The sequence below is a fragment of the Charadrius vociferus genome, unplaced genomic scaffold (genome assembly GCF_000708025.1).
Source record: "Charadrius vociferus isolate BGI_N301 unplaced genomic scaffold, ASM70802v2 scaffold56, whole genome shotgun sequence".
Taxonomy (NCBI): Eukaryota; Metazoa; Chordata; class Aves; order Charadriiformes; family Charadriidae; genus Charadrius; species Charadrius vociferus.
Window position 1 is genome coordinate 272,373 of NW_009649057.1, and position 17,453 is coordinate 289,825.

Here is a 17,453-nt window from a genome sequence, read left to right on the forward strand (position 1 = left end):
TTTAAGCAGCTGGCGTAAGTATCAAATTACTCAAGCAGACTGACAACCCAGATTAGTGACTCAGTAAAAGGGATAATGTTATAACTCCACAGAGAAACCAGCGGTTCTTGAAGACTAAGGTGGAGGATGTAGTTTGTACCCCCGGTATCCTGGGATGGATTGACGCTTGACTTGCTGCTGTTGAATGACATTGCGTGCTGTCTGCTGCTGATTCACGTATTCAGACCCTATCTCCCCAGTGGCAGCGGACTAATGTGGTGCTCCCAGATAACGACTGCAGCGCTAAAGCACAGCTCCTTCACTCTACTGTGACACTGCAGACCTGGATACAGGTGGTGATAGACCACATGTCATTAAGAACATTCCTGCCCTTGATGAGATTTAAGATATTCTTGAAAGAGAACTTTCTAGAGGAGGAGCTTTCCAACAGACAGGCTATGAGCCAAAGCGAGAACCTTTTCCTTAGAGCACTCTGACTCTGAAGTTTCTCAACGTCAGTGTTTTGTAATGCTTTGAAGGAAGGCATCGCGGAGCCTGACCCTGCAGCCTTGTACTGTGGGAGGCCGCTCTGCCTCTGGAGAGCCTGGCAGCAGACTCAAACCCTTGACCTTGAAATTTGAAACATTTCAAATGAGTTTGGATATGGATCCAACAGTGTAATTATATTAATTCAGATTTTTGGGTCAGACCCCCAAGCTGCTGTATACCGCTACTCTAGTGGCTCATATTAACAGCGATAACAGCCTTTTCATTTTCTTTTTAATTTATTTTCAGTTAACATTGTTTGGGAATTGTTTATTTATGCCATTGTTTCCTGAGATATGGATATTTACACAAGGAAGCTTATGTTACCAGCACATCAGATGTTTTGGTCTGTACCTGGGATTAGGAATAAATCTGCCTTCGGGTAGCTATACCGTAAATGGGTATTTTGAGTTTACTACAACATTTTTTGACACATCTTTCATTGCTGGAAAAGGATATTGGAGCTAAATGATTCGTGTGATGTGGCACAGAAGATCCTGTGTATCCTTTGCCCTTTTAAATGTAAATGTAGTGTTCACCTCAGTATAGTTTCCTCATGTGTCTAAGTAATGTCTGAGGATTTGTCATGCGACCTTTGGGTGCCTCGGACACTGCTTTGAGACAGCCTGTCTAAAAATGATCTGTTTTCAAGCTTATTGTCAGTCTGTAGTTCCGTGGCTTTGATCCCCTGTCTTTTGCAACTGGTATTTCTCCCGAGGCACCACAGCTTGACAGTGAATGTGGCTGCTTGTATTGGACTGTATTTTTAGTCTCTCTTTTTTGTTTGTTTCTTTTTCATCTTTGCTGCCTTCTTCAACCATACTTGTACCACTTCTCGCTATTTCCTTTAAATCTCTCCCTCTTTGCTTTGCTTTTTCACCTTTAGGTGATATTACCAGTGCAGACTGCTACTACCATTTAATATTAATAGTTTTTCTAGTATGTACAAGTGCGGTGCTTCAAAGCTGCTGTTTCCCGGTTGACCAACAGAGCCAGCTGGGGTATTTAAATGCAGCTCTGTTGGCACTGTGCTGAATATGCTAGTGACATAATCTGCTGGTCTGAAATTGTGTGCACAGATGTTAATTTCTTCCTTGTATTAATACATGGAATGTTGTATTGGAAGTTATTTCATACAAAAAATAAACCTTGCAATGGAAGGTACTAAAAAATATGGATTGACAATAAACATCTGGTTAGTAAACTGGCTTTTTGAAAACTTCATATACTATAGCTGATTTAAATCTAATTTACACTATGAAAAGTTTTTTCTGCACTGTGCTAGCCAAAAAGTTGGCTTCTTAGACAGGATTTTGCCAGGTAGAGTACACAGTCTCTGTGCACCTAATTGTAGGACTTGAAAGAGTATAACTAAAAATGTCTGGTGAATAGAGATTAGAATAGTGAAGTCTCAGAGCTGTGCTGATAAAAAACCTGGCACTCTAACTGTGATATTTTAAGAGCCAATCTCAAACTGTCTAAATCAAGATTAATTCATCAGACAACTGTCAGTGTGTGGGATAGGCTTCCTTTGGAGAAATTCCTTCAAGTCAATCTATGCTAATTCATATTCAGTCTCACATAGCAATACTAAATGCTTAAGAAGGATACGACCTCCCTTTGCAGCATGTCTTTCTGAGAAGAAAAGGACTAAAAGCAAAATGCATTTTTGTCCTCTGCAGGTACACCTCAACTAGAGCCTTCCTAGCCACTTTAAATGAAATGAATGACTATGCCGGACAGCATGAGGTCATTTCAGAGAACATGACCTCTCTTATCACTGGAGAGTTAACACGCTATGTGCAGGAGCTGAAACAAGAGAGGAAATCGGTAACTGATCATTTTTTATTACTCACAATTATTTGCTATTTAATACAGCTAATCAGTGTAGAGGAGTTCAATGTTAAGCAAAATTTATTTGTAGTTAATGAACACGAGCTTTGCTAATGAACCAAGTGTTAAAAAAGTGGGTTAGGTGTCCTGGCCAAGTCACTGAACCATTTCAATCAAATGTTATAAAATCAGACAGCAATGCCTTCCAGAGAATCCCTGCTAAATAAGGTCAGAGACCCATCTGTGCTTAAGGCTCTGTTCGCCAAGAGCTTGTTTAGGGAAGAGTCCAGCAGCACTGTGTAAAGCCTGAAATAAACAGAGGAACTGTAGTACTGAGGCTGACTGAAAGAATTAATAGGATCTTGGTTCACGTTTTCCTGCTTCTCGGCCAGATTTGGTCAACAGAACTTTTATCCCTGGGATGAGTGGGCATAAAATAGATTGTTACATGTATAAAATGACTAAGCAAAGCCCAGCAAGGCGAGGGAGCATCAGGGCACTGTATTTCATTTCCAAACTGTCTATCCATTATGGAAAGTGCAAAAGTACTCTTGCTTAGTCTAGCAAAACTTAAGTAGTCCCACTAAACATTAAGCATGTCGTCAAGTGCTGTACAGGGCCGGAGTCCTGGAAATTACCATTTCTTCGTAAGTATAGTATTAGGATGATAAGTCTGTCAACAGAGGAATAGATAAACCTTTAATTTGCAGAACAGAATGTAATCTTTCAGGGATGTAATATTTTGGCAGCAACATGGAAGGATATTTTGCATGTAGCTGTGATGAGAATGTGGTCTCAGCCACTTCTATGACCTTCTATTCAGCATGGACTCTGCAAAATAAGCAAAGGAAAAGAAAAATAAGCATGGTATTTTCCTGTCACTTTTACCTAATGTTTTTACCTAATTTTTCAATTCTGTGGGCATATAAGGTGATTTGATTTATTATGCATTTTAAATATGATGAAAGAGGACTTGCTATCTTTCTTGTAAAGAAAGTGAGCAGTAACTCTTTCTGTTTTGTTTGTAGAATTTTGTAGTAAGTATGGCTCATAAGTAATGGGTGAATGACAGGAAAATTATGTTAATATTGGTCGAGTGATAACAGTATGGGAACAGCAAAAAAAACACTGACAATGTATTTACCTGCTGTTGCTGATAATTCTTAACCTTTAGCAGAAAACAGTTGTCAGTTATGGTTGGTTGTTTTGTTCTTGTAACATGAGTACAAGGTATATGAATTACGAATCTTTGATTCCTGTAGATTTCTCCTTTGTGAGCAAATGGTGTTGAAAAGGAAACTGTGTCCGCCTTCAAGCATTCTTCATACGTAACCTCTCTCGCTTCATACCGTAAAACACAAACGCATTAATCATGCTGGGATCTGCAGGAGGGGAAGGTGGTGGCTATGTAAATATCCCAGAGGGCTGATACTTTGGCAAAACCTTTTGTGATACAAATTGATGAATTGCTTGGGATTTCCAGAAATTTTGCTGGCAGAGTTCTCGTGCTCACTGCTTCATATGTCATCAGCTGTTGTGCTACGAATTTGTATAATCATCTAGGTTGGAAAAGACCCTTAAGGTCATCGAGTCCAACCGTTAACCTAAGGCTACCAAGTCCACCAAGCTGCTAGAAGCTGTAAGAAAAGATGATCACTTCTGGACCTAGGGCCACTCGTAGGAGTTGGGAGACTCCCAGTCTGGTACAGAGTCTTCTGTAATTTGAATTAAGTCCTGTAAAATGGTACGAATTTCTAGTGGTTTCAGTATGACTGAGGTAGATAAGCACGCTTGCTTTTTTTTTTCTTGTAATTTCCCACCTGGAAGATGGAAATGATAGATGTGTGAAAGATGAACTCCAGCACAGCAGAAAGTGGTCAGTCAAAAAATAAACTGGAATGTTGTTTCCAAAGGAAACCCCTTTGATAGGCAATAGGAATTGTGCATTCAGTGGAGTCACGGGGGATGAGGCTGGTGATCTTTAAACATGTGGGATCTGATGCATGCTTGCATTACTCTGTTTTCATGCTCATTTAGCTCTATTGATTAAAGTGGAATTGCACCAGCAGATGATTAGGTCACACAATAAGAAATCACACTTCTTTGTTTTTCCTTGACAAGTACAAGCCTGTAGCCTGTAATCAGTGCAGACCTCATGGTATATAAAGCCTTGGTTTTAAGCTGGATAAAATTCATTTGGCTTGCAATTTTTACATGTGTTGGATTCATTTGACTACTGTGAAAGGTGTACATGATGCCTATGTCATGTTTCTCCATATAAGACAGTCGCTAATGGTGAAAATAGGGGAGGAAGCAGCTAATCAAAACCAGGCAGGCACAGTCTGGAGACTGGACAAGTGGGATGATTTGCAAATTCGCAGTGGTTTACTGCTGTTCAAAAGAGACGATACCTTGTCTTTCCTCTGGCCTGGTTTGGAGCTCGGGAGAATCTGGGTTATCTTTATGTTTTTACAGATGATGTGCTTTGTTGCATGATGTTTTGATCATCAGAAAGTGGTTAGAAAAATCAGGCAAAGATTGTTTTTGTGAAATGGGAGCATCTTTAGCAGCAAAGGTCAATCAGTTTGTTAAACTTTATCGTATTACACATTCCTGTTCCACAGGATGCCCCCTGTTGATGTTATTGCTGTACCAGCTGAGTTGTTTTCCCCTCCCAGTCACTGAAGTTAGGCGCACGCCCTGCCTGCTTTTCACACACAGCCAGTGTGCATGTGAGAGGCAGAACTCTTGGGCTGTTTCAGTTCTTCCCAGCTGTCTAGTGAAGTGAAACTCTTTATAGTACAGTTCCTCACTTCAACTTCTTCTTGTATTCTCTTGATCTTAGTGTGTCCATGCCCTCATGTGAGTAATTCTCATCCTTGGATCTTGCCAGCTGCTTCAAAGCTGAAATTTCAGTTCTATGCTACATGTGAAGGTCATTCCTCGTCCACCTTCCTTCCTGAGGTTATTGAGGCCAGATGCAGGCGACTGAATTCCCCTTCACTGTAGGAAGACCTCCATCACCAAGCCACACAAATGAGTTGCGGACCATCTCTGAGTGGTTCAGGGAAAGAACTTGCTTCTGCAGTCATTCTTTGTGCTGCCCCAATTTCACCAAAGCCTTACTTTGGTGCAGTTGTGGAAGGTGTCAAGTTGGAGCTGGGGGTCCTGCAGTTATACAAAACTGGGTCTTAATCTTGTTTGTCTGGGACAAAAGAAAAGGAGATGATCCCAGTAATGTCAAGAGGGGTGTTTAGACTTCACTTCACAAGCGCTAACAGGTAATACGTTTCCAGGTTGGAAACGTACTCAAGTTCTTCTACCGCCACCCATTGCGACTGTTGCTGGTTGTGATAGCAGCTCCTAAGCAGACCAGTTATTCTCCATGTGAGAGAGAGATCACCAGCATTTGATTGCTTCAGTGAGGGAATCTGCTTCTCCACATTGCTGTGCCTGCAAAGTTACTCAGCATGCTTTGTTCTAATAAAAAAAGTAATAATCTAGACACTGAGGGATTTCTTGCTACCCTCTTTTTGGGTGGCATCTTAGAAGACTTCGGAGAAAACTTGTAGCCAGTGCAGCCCAAGCACTGACAATTTCCTTTTTTTATTAAAGCTTCACAGGAGATAGCTTGGTTTAGGTATTCTCTCAACTATGGATGAGAAAAACCCTCAATACTGTAGTTTGTCTGGATAGAAGTTCAAGAATTAATTCCTGGGACAATTCTGATTTAGATCTGTGGTCACAAACTACGTCTGACTCACGTTCTCCTCTGGCAGCAGCTGCTCTGTGTAGCCATTGCTCATGTCAGCTTTGCTAAAAATGTGTTTGGGAGTCATGAACTATCTCTCTTATTACTGCTGCGGCTTTCACCTCTACCTCCACCTCCCCTTGGGGGTAGGCTGGCTCCATACAATCAAGCATGAAAATCGAGCAAAAGCCAAGACTTTGCTGCAGACTGAGCTGGTGCAGCACTGGGATTCTGTGGTTGAGAGAGAATTTACCTGATGTCAATACGTTCCATTTTGTGTCGGGGTAGAAGGGGAACGGGAATGAATGCATCCTTATGGGTACTGTGAGGGCAAAAGTGGTCTGGTTCTTCATGGTGGAGCATGTGCGTCCTCCCTGTGTGTATTCATATGGCGGGTGTACATGTCTGAGAACTTTCTGTTTCTTGTAGACACTCAGGTGTTGATGAAAAGTAAATAATTGGAGGAATTCTGCCATGTTCGTTCATTCTGAATAGTGCCCTGTTCTGCAAATAGTCCTGTGGTTTGCAACAGGATTTCTCGCGGCGTAATGCACTGTGCAGGCGTGAGACGGCATGGCAGAATGCGACCCTGTCAAGTGTACAATGGATTTTTCCGTGTTGCGTTTTGGATGTGCCTCAAGGTTTCCGCATGTTTGGAGCTTTGTGCTGCAGAGGTACAAAGAGACGTTGCTGCCTTCCAGAAATGACAAACTAATGGCAAAGCACGTAGTAGGAAGAGGAAAAGAGAGACAGTGAAAAGAAATGAGTCACCAGACTTCAGGTTGACAAGATTCAAACTGAGCTTTGCCGGGCTCTTGTTCTGTGACAAATCCACTTCCAGCTTACTGCCCCATGAATGATTTTAGAAGTATTTAGTTTTAATCTAAGTATAAGGGTATAAAAATTAAACATTAATAAATAGTTACGTTGCCAGGTAGAAGCTTTGCAGGAGCTATTTATATACAGAAAGAAAACTCTGGGGCAGTTGTGCTCGATAAATATACTGCACAATGATCCAACTCTACATATTCATCCTCTTACAAGATATTTCAGCTGTATTTCTTTAAGTTAAATTGTACCAGTAAAGTGTTAAGTAGTAGCTATAAGAAATGAAAGAATGCAGAAAAATTGTTTAGGAAAGATCATAATAAATTCTGTATATTCTTATTGAGTGTTTGCTGTTTTCCCACAAACTATGGCACAAATTTAATGAAACTGTGTTAGATATTTGTACATATAATCTAATTGTGCTGTGAAGGACTCTTCTGGGATGGAAGAAGCAAGTGCTTATGATGAAAGTTTACAAAACATTTTTGTGTGATAAACTAACAATAATATCCCATCCAGCTGAAAGGTATAATGTGAACTTTGGGTTTAGCAGGGTTAAAGTTCAGACCACTGGACTTAATACTCTGCTCTTCCCAGTTTTGAATGGGTACATTGAACTATAAAATAATAGTTCAAATAAATAAGTTGGCTTCTGTTTACTACATGAAGAATTCTCATTGGAAACAAAATATGGTTACGAACAAATGTAGTTACCTTTTCTGTGAATTAGCCTGAATATTGCACTGCAGAGCAGCAGCCTGTTAGAGGGTCGAGGTGAGAGATGTCTTCTATCCACAGTAACATTTCCTGCTCAGTGCATGACTGTGAAACGCCTGAGGGAGAGAAAGGTTGAGCATTGGCCATGTACGTTTTTTTTCCCTTTGTGGTCTATCCAGACAACCGCAGAGATCAGCCTAAAATGAAAGAAACAGTAAAGCCATACTGGTAGAGTATACCTTAACTGTGTGTGAGTGCTGTTTATCCAAGGACTGAAGTTCATGATACAGGTGGGCATGTTTAGCTGGCATTTCAGTTAACATTATTTTATATATATCTGATGTGGATCTTAATACTCATGTGCAGGTGTACACATGCACGAAGGTTATATAGAAACAGCAAGAAGGTTGCAGCTATTTAAAGAAATAAGTATTGCTTTGTTAAGGCATTAACTTGTACATCTTCTGGTTTTCTTATCACTGCAAGAGTTGTAGTGGACTGTCACAGACCATTTCTATGGAGGGAGGAGACATTCTGTTGAGGTGGCATCTCTTGGTTGTGGATCAGTGGAAGAGAAGCTTTGTGGCAAGACTGGGAACTAGAAGAGGTGGAAGCTCAAGTAGCATGCTCCTTTATTTTCACTGAAGTATATAAAACAGAAACATCTTTTCTTCATACCTTAGTTTTTAGTACTAATGTTGGCTTTCCCTTTGAACAGTCTATAGATTTGCTCTCATAGAACGCTTTGGCACAGCCGGTCTTGATTAGCCCTCAAAGGTGGATTTGAGAGTGGGGTACGTGATCTCCAAACAACCTGTGATACCTGTGTTTGTGCTCACTGAATCCTGGGCCTTCTGGCCTGCTGTGTGAAGCCAGATGGTGCAGCAGGACTGCTTGAAGAATCGGCCGGTGCAGACTGCCCTCGAGGATCCCTGTAGCTTTGTCCCATGGAGTTGTCCCGCTAAACTGTGGGAGTGCAGTACTGCTCTGCACATGTGCGGTTGTCTCTGTGCCTGAGAAGTTATGTGGTTAGTTACGATTCCCAGTATAAAGACATAATCTGTCATACATAGCATGAAATGGCAAGTTACCATAAACATGAGTGCCACAGTGCCTTTTAGGTTTATGCTGATTACCGTCATTCTGTTGCCACGTCTCCCAGTATGCGTGGGCAGCCAGTTCTGGTTGTCCTGTGCAGCTGATCTGGTCATTGTCTGAAGCCTGAGAAACTTTGGTCCTAGTGGTCTGTAACCGGAATCCCTTTGGGATGCACTGCTTCAGGAGGAGCCAATTCAAGTCGAATTGACATCAACCTTGGACAGATGTTTGTATAGCCTGTTTCAGTTTTGACCTAGTTGATAGGTACACGTTAAGAATAATGCTTATATGGAAGGTTGCAAAGGAGAACAGGGTTATGTCACAATATGAAGAAGGAGCACTGATGAACATGTGTGAAGACAGCCGTATGCTTCATGTCAATGTCTCTTATTACAAATGAGAGCGATAAGACCTCAAGAGCATGTTGCTATTCTTGGAAACAAAGATTTCTTCTCAGGAGACTGTTTCCTGTCTTTGCAGCCAGGAAAGGAAAAACATTTGACGAGGCTTTTTGCAAATTGTGCTGAGAAAATTGAGGAAAAAATAATGTTCTCTAACTTCCGTCTCTGGTATACTTTAATCACTGGCCATTATTTTAGGAATCGCTTGTAACAAAAATGGAGATATAATTTGAATTGGAGGAGGAAGCACTGCATTGCTAGGTCTGTGTTTATATTGACCGTCAATATGAGCTGAGAGTGCCAGTTACAGAGGTCAAAGGGAACTGTTTTTTCGGTGTGTTATATTATCTAGTTGGAAAACAGAAAAGAGAAGAAAGCAGCCTTATCATATATCTCTTTTTTGAAAATGCTTAAATAGGATGTTGTCAAACAAACCGCATGCTATGCATATAAATTAACTAAGATTATTTTTCTGACTATTTCAAATATAAACAGACTGTGGATGTGCAAATCTTAAGTTTAACCATGTTAATCAATTGCTGTTTACTTCCTTAAGAAAAACAAGGCTCTCTTGTTACAGCCTTTCTTAAAATGTTTCACATGGTCGGTTTTTGATAGAGCATAAGCAACCCAATTGTCATGCTGGTAGTCTACATGTTTCAGGCAATTCTTCCATTTAAAAGTGCCTAGGAATTCCTCAGAAAAATTATTGGATTGTGTTGTCCTTCATAAGATGCTTTTAACTACATCTTGCTCTTCTACTGCTGCTCTCAAAAGGCCAGAAAGAAGATAAGAGGCATCTTCTAACAAGCTTTTGTTGTCTGCCCTGTGAGCTGTGTGGCTGTGCAAACCCTCTTGCATACCAAGAAAGTTTTGCAAAAATATCCCACTGCTACTTATTGTAATAGTGTTGGCAGTAACAGGCGCTGTATTGTAGGTAGCTCGCTCGCTGCTCCCAGTGTTTTCATCAACACGGGTGAAATGTGAGCTTAACAAAAGTCAATGAGAGTTTTGTCTTTGATTGCGCAGCAGCCAGGCTTTCTCCCCAGCTGTTACAAACGCAGTCAGCGTGGCAATGGGGAGAGCACACTGATTGGTGTGACTTGGTTTAAAAAGGAACACTCACGCGCACAGTATGTCTATGTGTGGATTTCCTGCTCTTCCTAACGCTCTTCTGCCTTCACTGTAGCCGAGTGTTGCTTGAGCTGAGAGTTTTTAGAATATAATGAATGTTTTTTAAAAAGTTGATCTAATCCATAGTTTTCATACAAGCAACTTAATACTGTGCTGAAAATCTCTCAAAGTCTTAGCAACTCTCATGAGATCACCTAAAACCTAGATTATTGGGTCTTACACTGTGAGCGCAGAATGGATGGAGATGTCCAGTCAAAATGTGGCCAGTTATGGATTGTTCAGAGCGCTCTGTGACATCCTGACTGCATTGGGCTTTAACACACAGGGGAAAAAAAAAAAAAAGACAGTCCTGGTCATGTAGCCAGTGTGGTTTGAGGTTGGGTAATGCTGCTATGTTTCAAGCAATTAAGTAGGTCTAATGCTTGGATAAAATATTTTTCAATCTTCAAGTTGTCATGGTGATTGTTAGCCTAAGACTCCAAAATATAGACTAGAAGGTGATTTAGGAAGATTGAGTATTGAACGCTAATATACCATATTTTTAACGTGTGTTTCGAACGCTGTTGATATGGCCAAAAATTCTGGAGGAAATCGTGGCACATGAACAACCAACACTGCTGCTGCAAATGTCCTACTGACACGCTTGAAGTGTGATTTGTTAGTTTGGTATCTTGCTCATAATCTGAAGCTCTTAGATAGGAAGCCTGTTTAGGGTGCCTTAGTTTAGGCACTCAGTTTTTGGGGGCGGGGGGAGGATATTCGATATTGTATCAGCTACTCTAAATTAATCCCTGTGTGCTGCTGAAATGTGTGTGACTAATCAAGAATGGTAGTTTTCTGTATCATTTACTAAATCATTTGCCATGTTCCCATTTGCTGAATCATCAGGTATAGAATAATCAGTTATTTCATTTGATTAATTTTTTTTCTTTAAATTAGAACTTGTATCTTGAAACCTTATCAAGGAAGAGGTGATCTTAAAGTTATTTTTTCTCATTTTTGGGGGGGGGAAGGGGGAAGCTAAAAGACGCTTGCGGTTTAAGAAGATTGTAAAAAAACGAGTTTGCGGAAGTTGAAGGTAGTACAGGGTTTGAGGAAACTGGGGGCTTCCTGTATGACTTTGAGCAGATCACTTAACCATGCTGTCTTGATTTTCTTACCCATAAAATGGGGGCAGTGAAGAAATATAGGTAGTTGGAAGGCACCACTTAGTTGCTTTATATAAAAATGAATTTTTGGAAGGCAGAAATCATCCTTTGAGGGCAAAGGATTTGCAAAAGCAGAAGTGCTCTCAATACGTGTTACATCTGTTACCACGTGTAGCGCGCTCTCATAACAAGGGTATATATGAGATAACACAACATATATTTATGTAATATAAATATGTTTAGAAAATGGTTGAACTAAAAAAAAGCAATATTGCAGTGAAATCTCCAAAATGTGATGCAGCTGTATTTATCAAACTGTCACTCGATGTCCGTTCCTCTGTTTCACTATTTTATAACCCTCAAAAATGCCCATTTTACAGCTCTGCTCAATTTCTGTGAAAGAGCTTCTCAAAAAAGAAAAAAAACCCACCACCATACCCAAAAAATTCCTCTGTTTCACTATTTAATAACCCTCAGAAATGCCCATTTTACAGCTCAGTGCTCAATTTCTGTAAAAGAGCTTCTCAAAAAAGAAAAAAACCCACCACCATACCCAAAAAAGCAAGTTGTAGCAAAATCTGAACAAGATGCAGCCGTACTGCTCTGGCTTACTGCTTATTTTGTATGTACTTCCAGCAGCTTATAGAGTTTATTTTACAGAGAAGGCAAATTTGGAAATAACAAGGATGGCTTGTGCAAAATTAAAATTACATTATTGATTAACTACAAAGTGGTTTAAAAATAAGAGCTCAGGGTAATCCTGTTACCTGATATGCTTTTGATTCCAAGTTCATCCTCAGTCCGTATATCTAATTGTGTTCTGTTAAATTAACCTGGCATGTTGTTTTCCTAAGGCTTATGGGTCATTGACAGTATTAGGTTTCATGCAGGCCAGCTGCTCCCAAATCAAGTCGCTTCCTACACTCCAGCAAAGTTGGGGTGGAGAAGAGGGAAGCACACAAGCAAAGGCTGGTGGAGGCAGCAGATGCAGTATGAAGACAGCCACGTGATTTTACTTGGAGCTTCAATGTTAAGACTTCCACAAATTCCATGCTCCTTAGCAAAATGTTGAAAAATGTAGTGTTAAATTACAGCTGTTCCTTGGGACTGTTTGTGTTGCTCCTTGGGACTGTTCTCCTAAACTCTAATTACAAAAGCAAGCCTGAAACAAGGAGTGTTTCAAAGCCCCCTGGCAAGCCAGATGCAGTCACAGGCTGAGTTGAAAGGAAACGGGGATCCACGAAAGGAACCGAAATAGACTTGGAGCTTTTCCCCACTGCAGTTTCACTGTTATCTGGAGTTTTTTTTAATGTCATAATGTGGTGACTGAGTTTTTGGAGGAGCCTAGCATGATAGGCAGGGGTCTGAACTGCATGAGTACCATCAGGGTTCATGTCAAAGGTGTCTCCCCAGCCGCAGCAGTGCCGGGCTGCCAGCGACGCTCCCCACCGTGTCCCGGCTGCTGCATGTTCTCCATCCTCGGTAGGTGGGAGCAGAGCCAGACCTGAGCACGGCACGTGCCCAGGATAAAAGCTTTACTGACAGCGAAGGGCAACCAAGATGATTGAGGGATTGGAGCATCTCCCGTATGAGGAAAGGCTGAGAGCGCTGGGACTCTTTAGCCTGGAGAAGAGAAGGCTGAGGGGAGACCTTATTATTACTTAGGAATAGCTAAAGGGTGGGTTGAAGGAGGATGGAGCCACACTCTTCTCGGTGGTTCCCAGAGACAGGACGAGGGGCAATGGGCGCAAGTTGGAACATAGGAAGTTCCGTTCCAACACACGGAGAAACTTCTTTACGGTTCGGGTGACAGAGCGCTGGCACAGGCTGCCCAGGGAGGGGGTAGAGTCCCCTTCTCCCTTCTTTCTGGGGTTTTTTACTGACGTGCCTGGTGGCTCCAGAAAGGCAGCTAAGTAGCGCATTTGGTCCAGAAACCTGCCTCTCCGGGAGGAAAATGCCGGTTGTTTTAGTGGAAGATGCAGGAAACCAAGTAGCTGCCAATTTATAAAGTGCTTGCAGGCACATTTTTCTGATTTTGGCAGCTTGTGGTAGGCTACTGTTCTGAAGTTAGAGCTTTTCTACCCTAACAGACTGTTGATGTCATGTTGCTTGAGATATATCTAATGTCTGATTACACGCAGACCTGAGAATGCGTGAAGTCTAGTGAGTTGCAGATGGATTATCTGGCAGTATCAGACCTTTATTTTTAAAGTTTGCCGCATGAAACCATACCTGTATTTGAGTAAAACATCCTAAATTGCGAGTAAATAATACACCAGAATGGCATCTCTCTTCCTATTTGTAGTTTGCTGTGTTATTTATTTTACAAGGTTTGTAAGGGGAGTAAGCTGTTGTAGCTGTCAGTTGGGCGTTGTGTTAACATTCCTATTTAAAGCGGGGTCATTGACTTACGCAGTGATCTCGAATGAATTGCTTATCCTGAGGAAAAGCGAGGCATGTGGAAGATAGAAGGGGTAATATCTGAAGTATATTAAATTTTCTGAAGAGCATTGTGTAAGCGCTAAGAACAGTTATTTAAACCAACTGCAATTAAGAGTCTTGCTCCAAAAGGCACATCAGAAGTTCCTTCTCATTTAGTACGTAGCTGACGTCTCACATTTACAACTTCTATAACACCTTAGCGTGTGCACACACACACGCACGCGCACACACGCTCCTCAGTGTGGGAGAGGAGGGTTTCTGGAGGGACTCAAAGAATTGAATACCACCTCTCAAGAGAAATGAACAGCTGGCCCCGCACACGCAGCCAGTAAGTGGGAAGAAGAGGGTTTTATGTTGAGTCTGAATGAAAATCGGGACAAACATCAGTTGTTAGAATGTGCCAATCAAGGGCATCTTGGTAAATTCCATGTATAGGGAAATTTTAATTTAGAGCTAGCGTTCAGTCAGTAACCAAAGAAATACTCTTCAGATAAAAGCGCTTCAGATCTCGTGGTATGGGAAACCAATAATTACAAGATACGCTGAACAATACAAGGTAGAATTGCTAAAGGGATTAATTAGCCTTAGTCTAGCTAACTACTATAATTGATGCAAATATACATCTGCAGCCTGCTGAGACATTAGATAGTCATCATACACCTGCTCGGTTTACCAGTGTTGCAGAACACAGCTGTCAGAATCATTTCTGTTTGGGGGTGGGGGTTTTGGTGGTGTGCTTTTTTTGGGTTTTTTTTTGGAACTCCTTGAGCATAATTGACTGCTGCTTCTTTTGTTGTTCAAAATTGTTTCTTTTTCTATTTTCTTTTTCTAAACAGCACTTCCATGATGGCAGAAAGGCACAACAACATATTGAAACTTGCTGGAAACAACTTGAAGCAGTAAGTGGAAGCTTCCTCAGATGTGACATTTAAGTCATTTTTATACTGTTTTCATAGAGATGGTTCCAAACATTATAGTTGGCAAAAGAAGGGCGTATGGATAAAAGCTGTAGAAATGGGATTTTTAAAACTCTGCTGTCTTAAATGCACTGGTAGACATGAAAAAGTCTGTTTTCATGGTACATTTGGCTTTCTGTGGGATCTGTGTCTTATTATGAGTAGCATTTCATTTGATATGACTTGAAAAGTGTGCTAAGTGTCACTGGAAATGCAGAGTCCCTAAGGGTCCTATTCAGATATTCCACTGTAAGCTGAATAGCTTCGTGCTGCGTGAATAAATTTAATGGGGCCATCTCTTGAATAAGGTGCTATTTCTCAAAAGTAAATACATTGGAATTATCATTCATGTGATGAATGAAAAGTGAGACTGTAAGCAGAGGAGAAAATAAAGAAAGGGAACATCAGTAACCAAAATTCCTACTTGCAAATGTATGAATCTTCGTAAGTCCCTTGTTGTGCATTATAAAAATGAGGGAGTTAAGAGTTGGAAGGGAGTGACTTGATCTACGAGAGCAGAAGAGATGCTAACAGGGAAAAATATTGAAATAGTAGTGATGTTGGTAGAATCGAGCAGCCTGAAGAACGGAACAACAAATGTGTTTCTGGTAACTTTGTTTTTTGAACTTCTTTACATTGGAATACATTTCCATATTAAACAAGTGAGTCCTAAAAACTGACAATTGTTACAGCAGATAAGTTTAGGGGCAGGTATTGATTTTAGCTAGATTTTTATATATTTCTTTCCCATAAAGAAGGTTTCTATTTTTCTTTTCAGAGTAAAAGGCGGTTTGAACGAGATTGCAAAGAAGCTGATCGAGCGCAGCAGTATTTTGAGAAAATGGATGCTGATATCAATGTTACAAAAGCAGATGTTGAAAAGGTAAGCCAGAGGGTAGAGAGGCTGTTTGTAACCGTGGATGTGATAGGTTTAGTTCCTCAATCCCACTGGTAGGATAAAACCTCTGCGGCTTAATGCCTCACTTAAGTCAGTCTGTATATTAATTAAAACTAGGGAGATCTCTGCAGAGACCTATATTTGCGTAAAATTTCTAAATGGATAGTCAGTTTTCTTCAGAAGGGTGATATCTGAGTTTACCATAGCTGACATGGCTCTAAATGAGCTTGTGATCAGTTTTAATGACTGCCCCGGATTCTGTGACAGTCAGGCCTGTGAGGGCTCCCCGTGGGGTGCTTGCGGTTACCGCACGTTGTTGGTAGCTCTGTGATCCAGGTAGAACTAAACTTCCTGCCTTTTGAGCAACACTTTGAAGATGTCCCTATGTTGCTGCTTGCAATGAAGTGTTACCAGGAATGTTGTTTATGGTCCTAGGTTTACAGCAGGACAGCTTTTCACGTTATGCAGAATCCTGGAATCCATGCTTGTCACAGATGGCACATAGCTTTTATTTTAATTTCTCAATTGGTGTCTGTTTGCGAAGTCATTTGTGACTTTTATACACTGATCCCCATTCAGTGAAACTTTTGAACTGATGCTTAATTTTAAACATACGTTTCTGTTTCAGCATATCCATCTTGAAATAATTTCTCTATTTAGTTTGATTCAAAATCGGATGTTCAGAAGGGTGCATAAAGTTTAAATGTTCAAGTCCAGTGATGTACCTGAAACTTAAGGAAGCAATGGAGAGGGAGAAAGCGTGTTTGAATTGCTTCTCTTTTTGGAGTTACGCATCTGCTCTGACAATCACTATATTACAATTTGTAAGGGCAGTTTTGTCTTCCCCGAATTTGATTCATATAGGTAGAAAATAGCCAGAACATTTGAAAAGGTTTGTTTCTTTAAAAAAAGAAGAGGGCAACAAAAAAAAAAAAAGCAAGGGCAAAAAAAAAGTTGAAGCTTAAAATATACCAAACATTTTGTTACAGGGTCAGGAAAGGAAACTGAATTATAGGTAAGGAAACTTTTGTTGTCCAAGATAGCCCTTGTAAAATGTAGCTCTTGCTCCTCAAGAGGTCTGCTTCGTTCTATTCTCAGTTAATTCAATCCTGGAAAGGTATCAAATACAATTTTTTCTTTACATCTGTGGGATTTTAAGATGTTTCTAGTATGCTGAGCATCATAGAGGTTGTGTAGCAGATAGCAGCAAGGATGCTATTAGAAATGGGGACAGTAAATGAAAAAGCTCCAAAAATTTCCCCAAAGTGCTATTGCATATCAAAGGAAAAAATACCTCTGTGGTCTTGTAATTTGCTTGGCTATTAGTTGCAAATTCACCATGCAGATTTGATCCTTTGTTGCCTTCTGGATTTGCCAGGGCACTTTACAGATGAATGCATGTACAGCATTGTTAAAGATGTAACACCGCATGTGGGGTCTTTCTGACAGAGGAGGATCATCTCATCCTTATCTGTATAAAGTGATTTTCGAATACTTTTTTTTTTTTCATAGATAAAATTAGGACTTGCCCTAGATATGTTTTGTTTTTTTTTTTCCAAAGCTGAGGCCATGTCAAAGGGATACAGAGACATGACTTACTATTTGAAATAGAGGGCTGAAACGCTTTACTTCTAGATCCTTTTCTAAGGCTGACCTTTTCTGGTCAGAGCAAAAGGCTGCATATTGGTGGCATATCAATCTGATAGCATTAGGTAAATTGTG

General features: G+C 40.6%; 1 protein-coding gene across 1 annotated transcript in view; it reads left to right on the forward strand.

Annotated features, from left to right (window-relative positions):
• FNBP1 (formin binding protein 1) overlaps positions 1 to 17,453 on the forward strand; it is a 68,606-nt gene that overhangs the window by 8,754 nt on the left and 42,399 nt on the right. Inside the window, exons 4-6 of the mRNA XM_009887999.1 lie at positions 2,208 to 2,355; positions 14,714 to 14,776; positions 15,612 to 15,716. Coding sequence (XP_009886301.1) covers positions 2,208 to 2,355; positions 14,714 to 14,776; positions 15,612 to 15,716 — 316 coding nt within the window. The remainder of the gene's footprint in view (positions 1 to 2,207; positions 2,356 to 14,713; positions 14,777 to 15,611; positions 15,717 to 17,453) is intronic.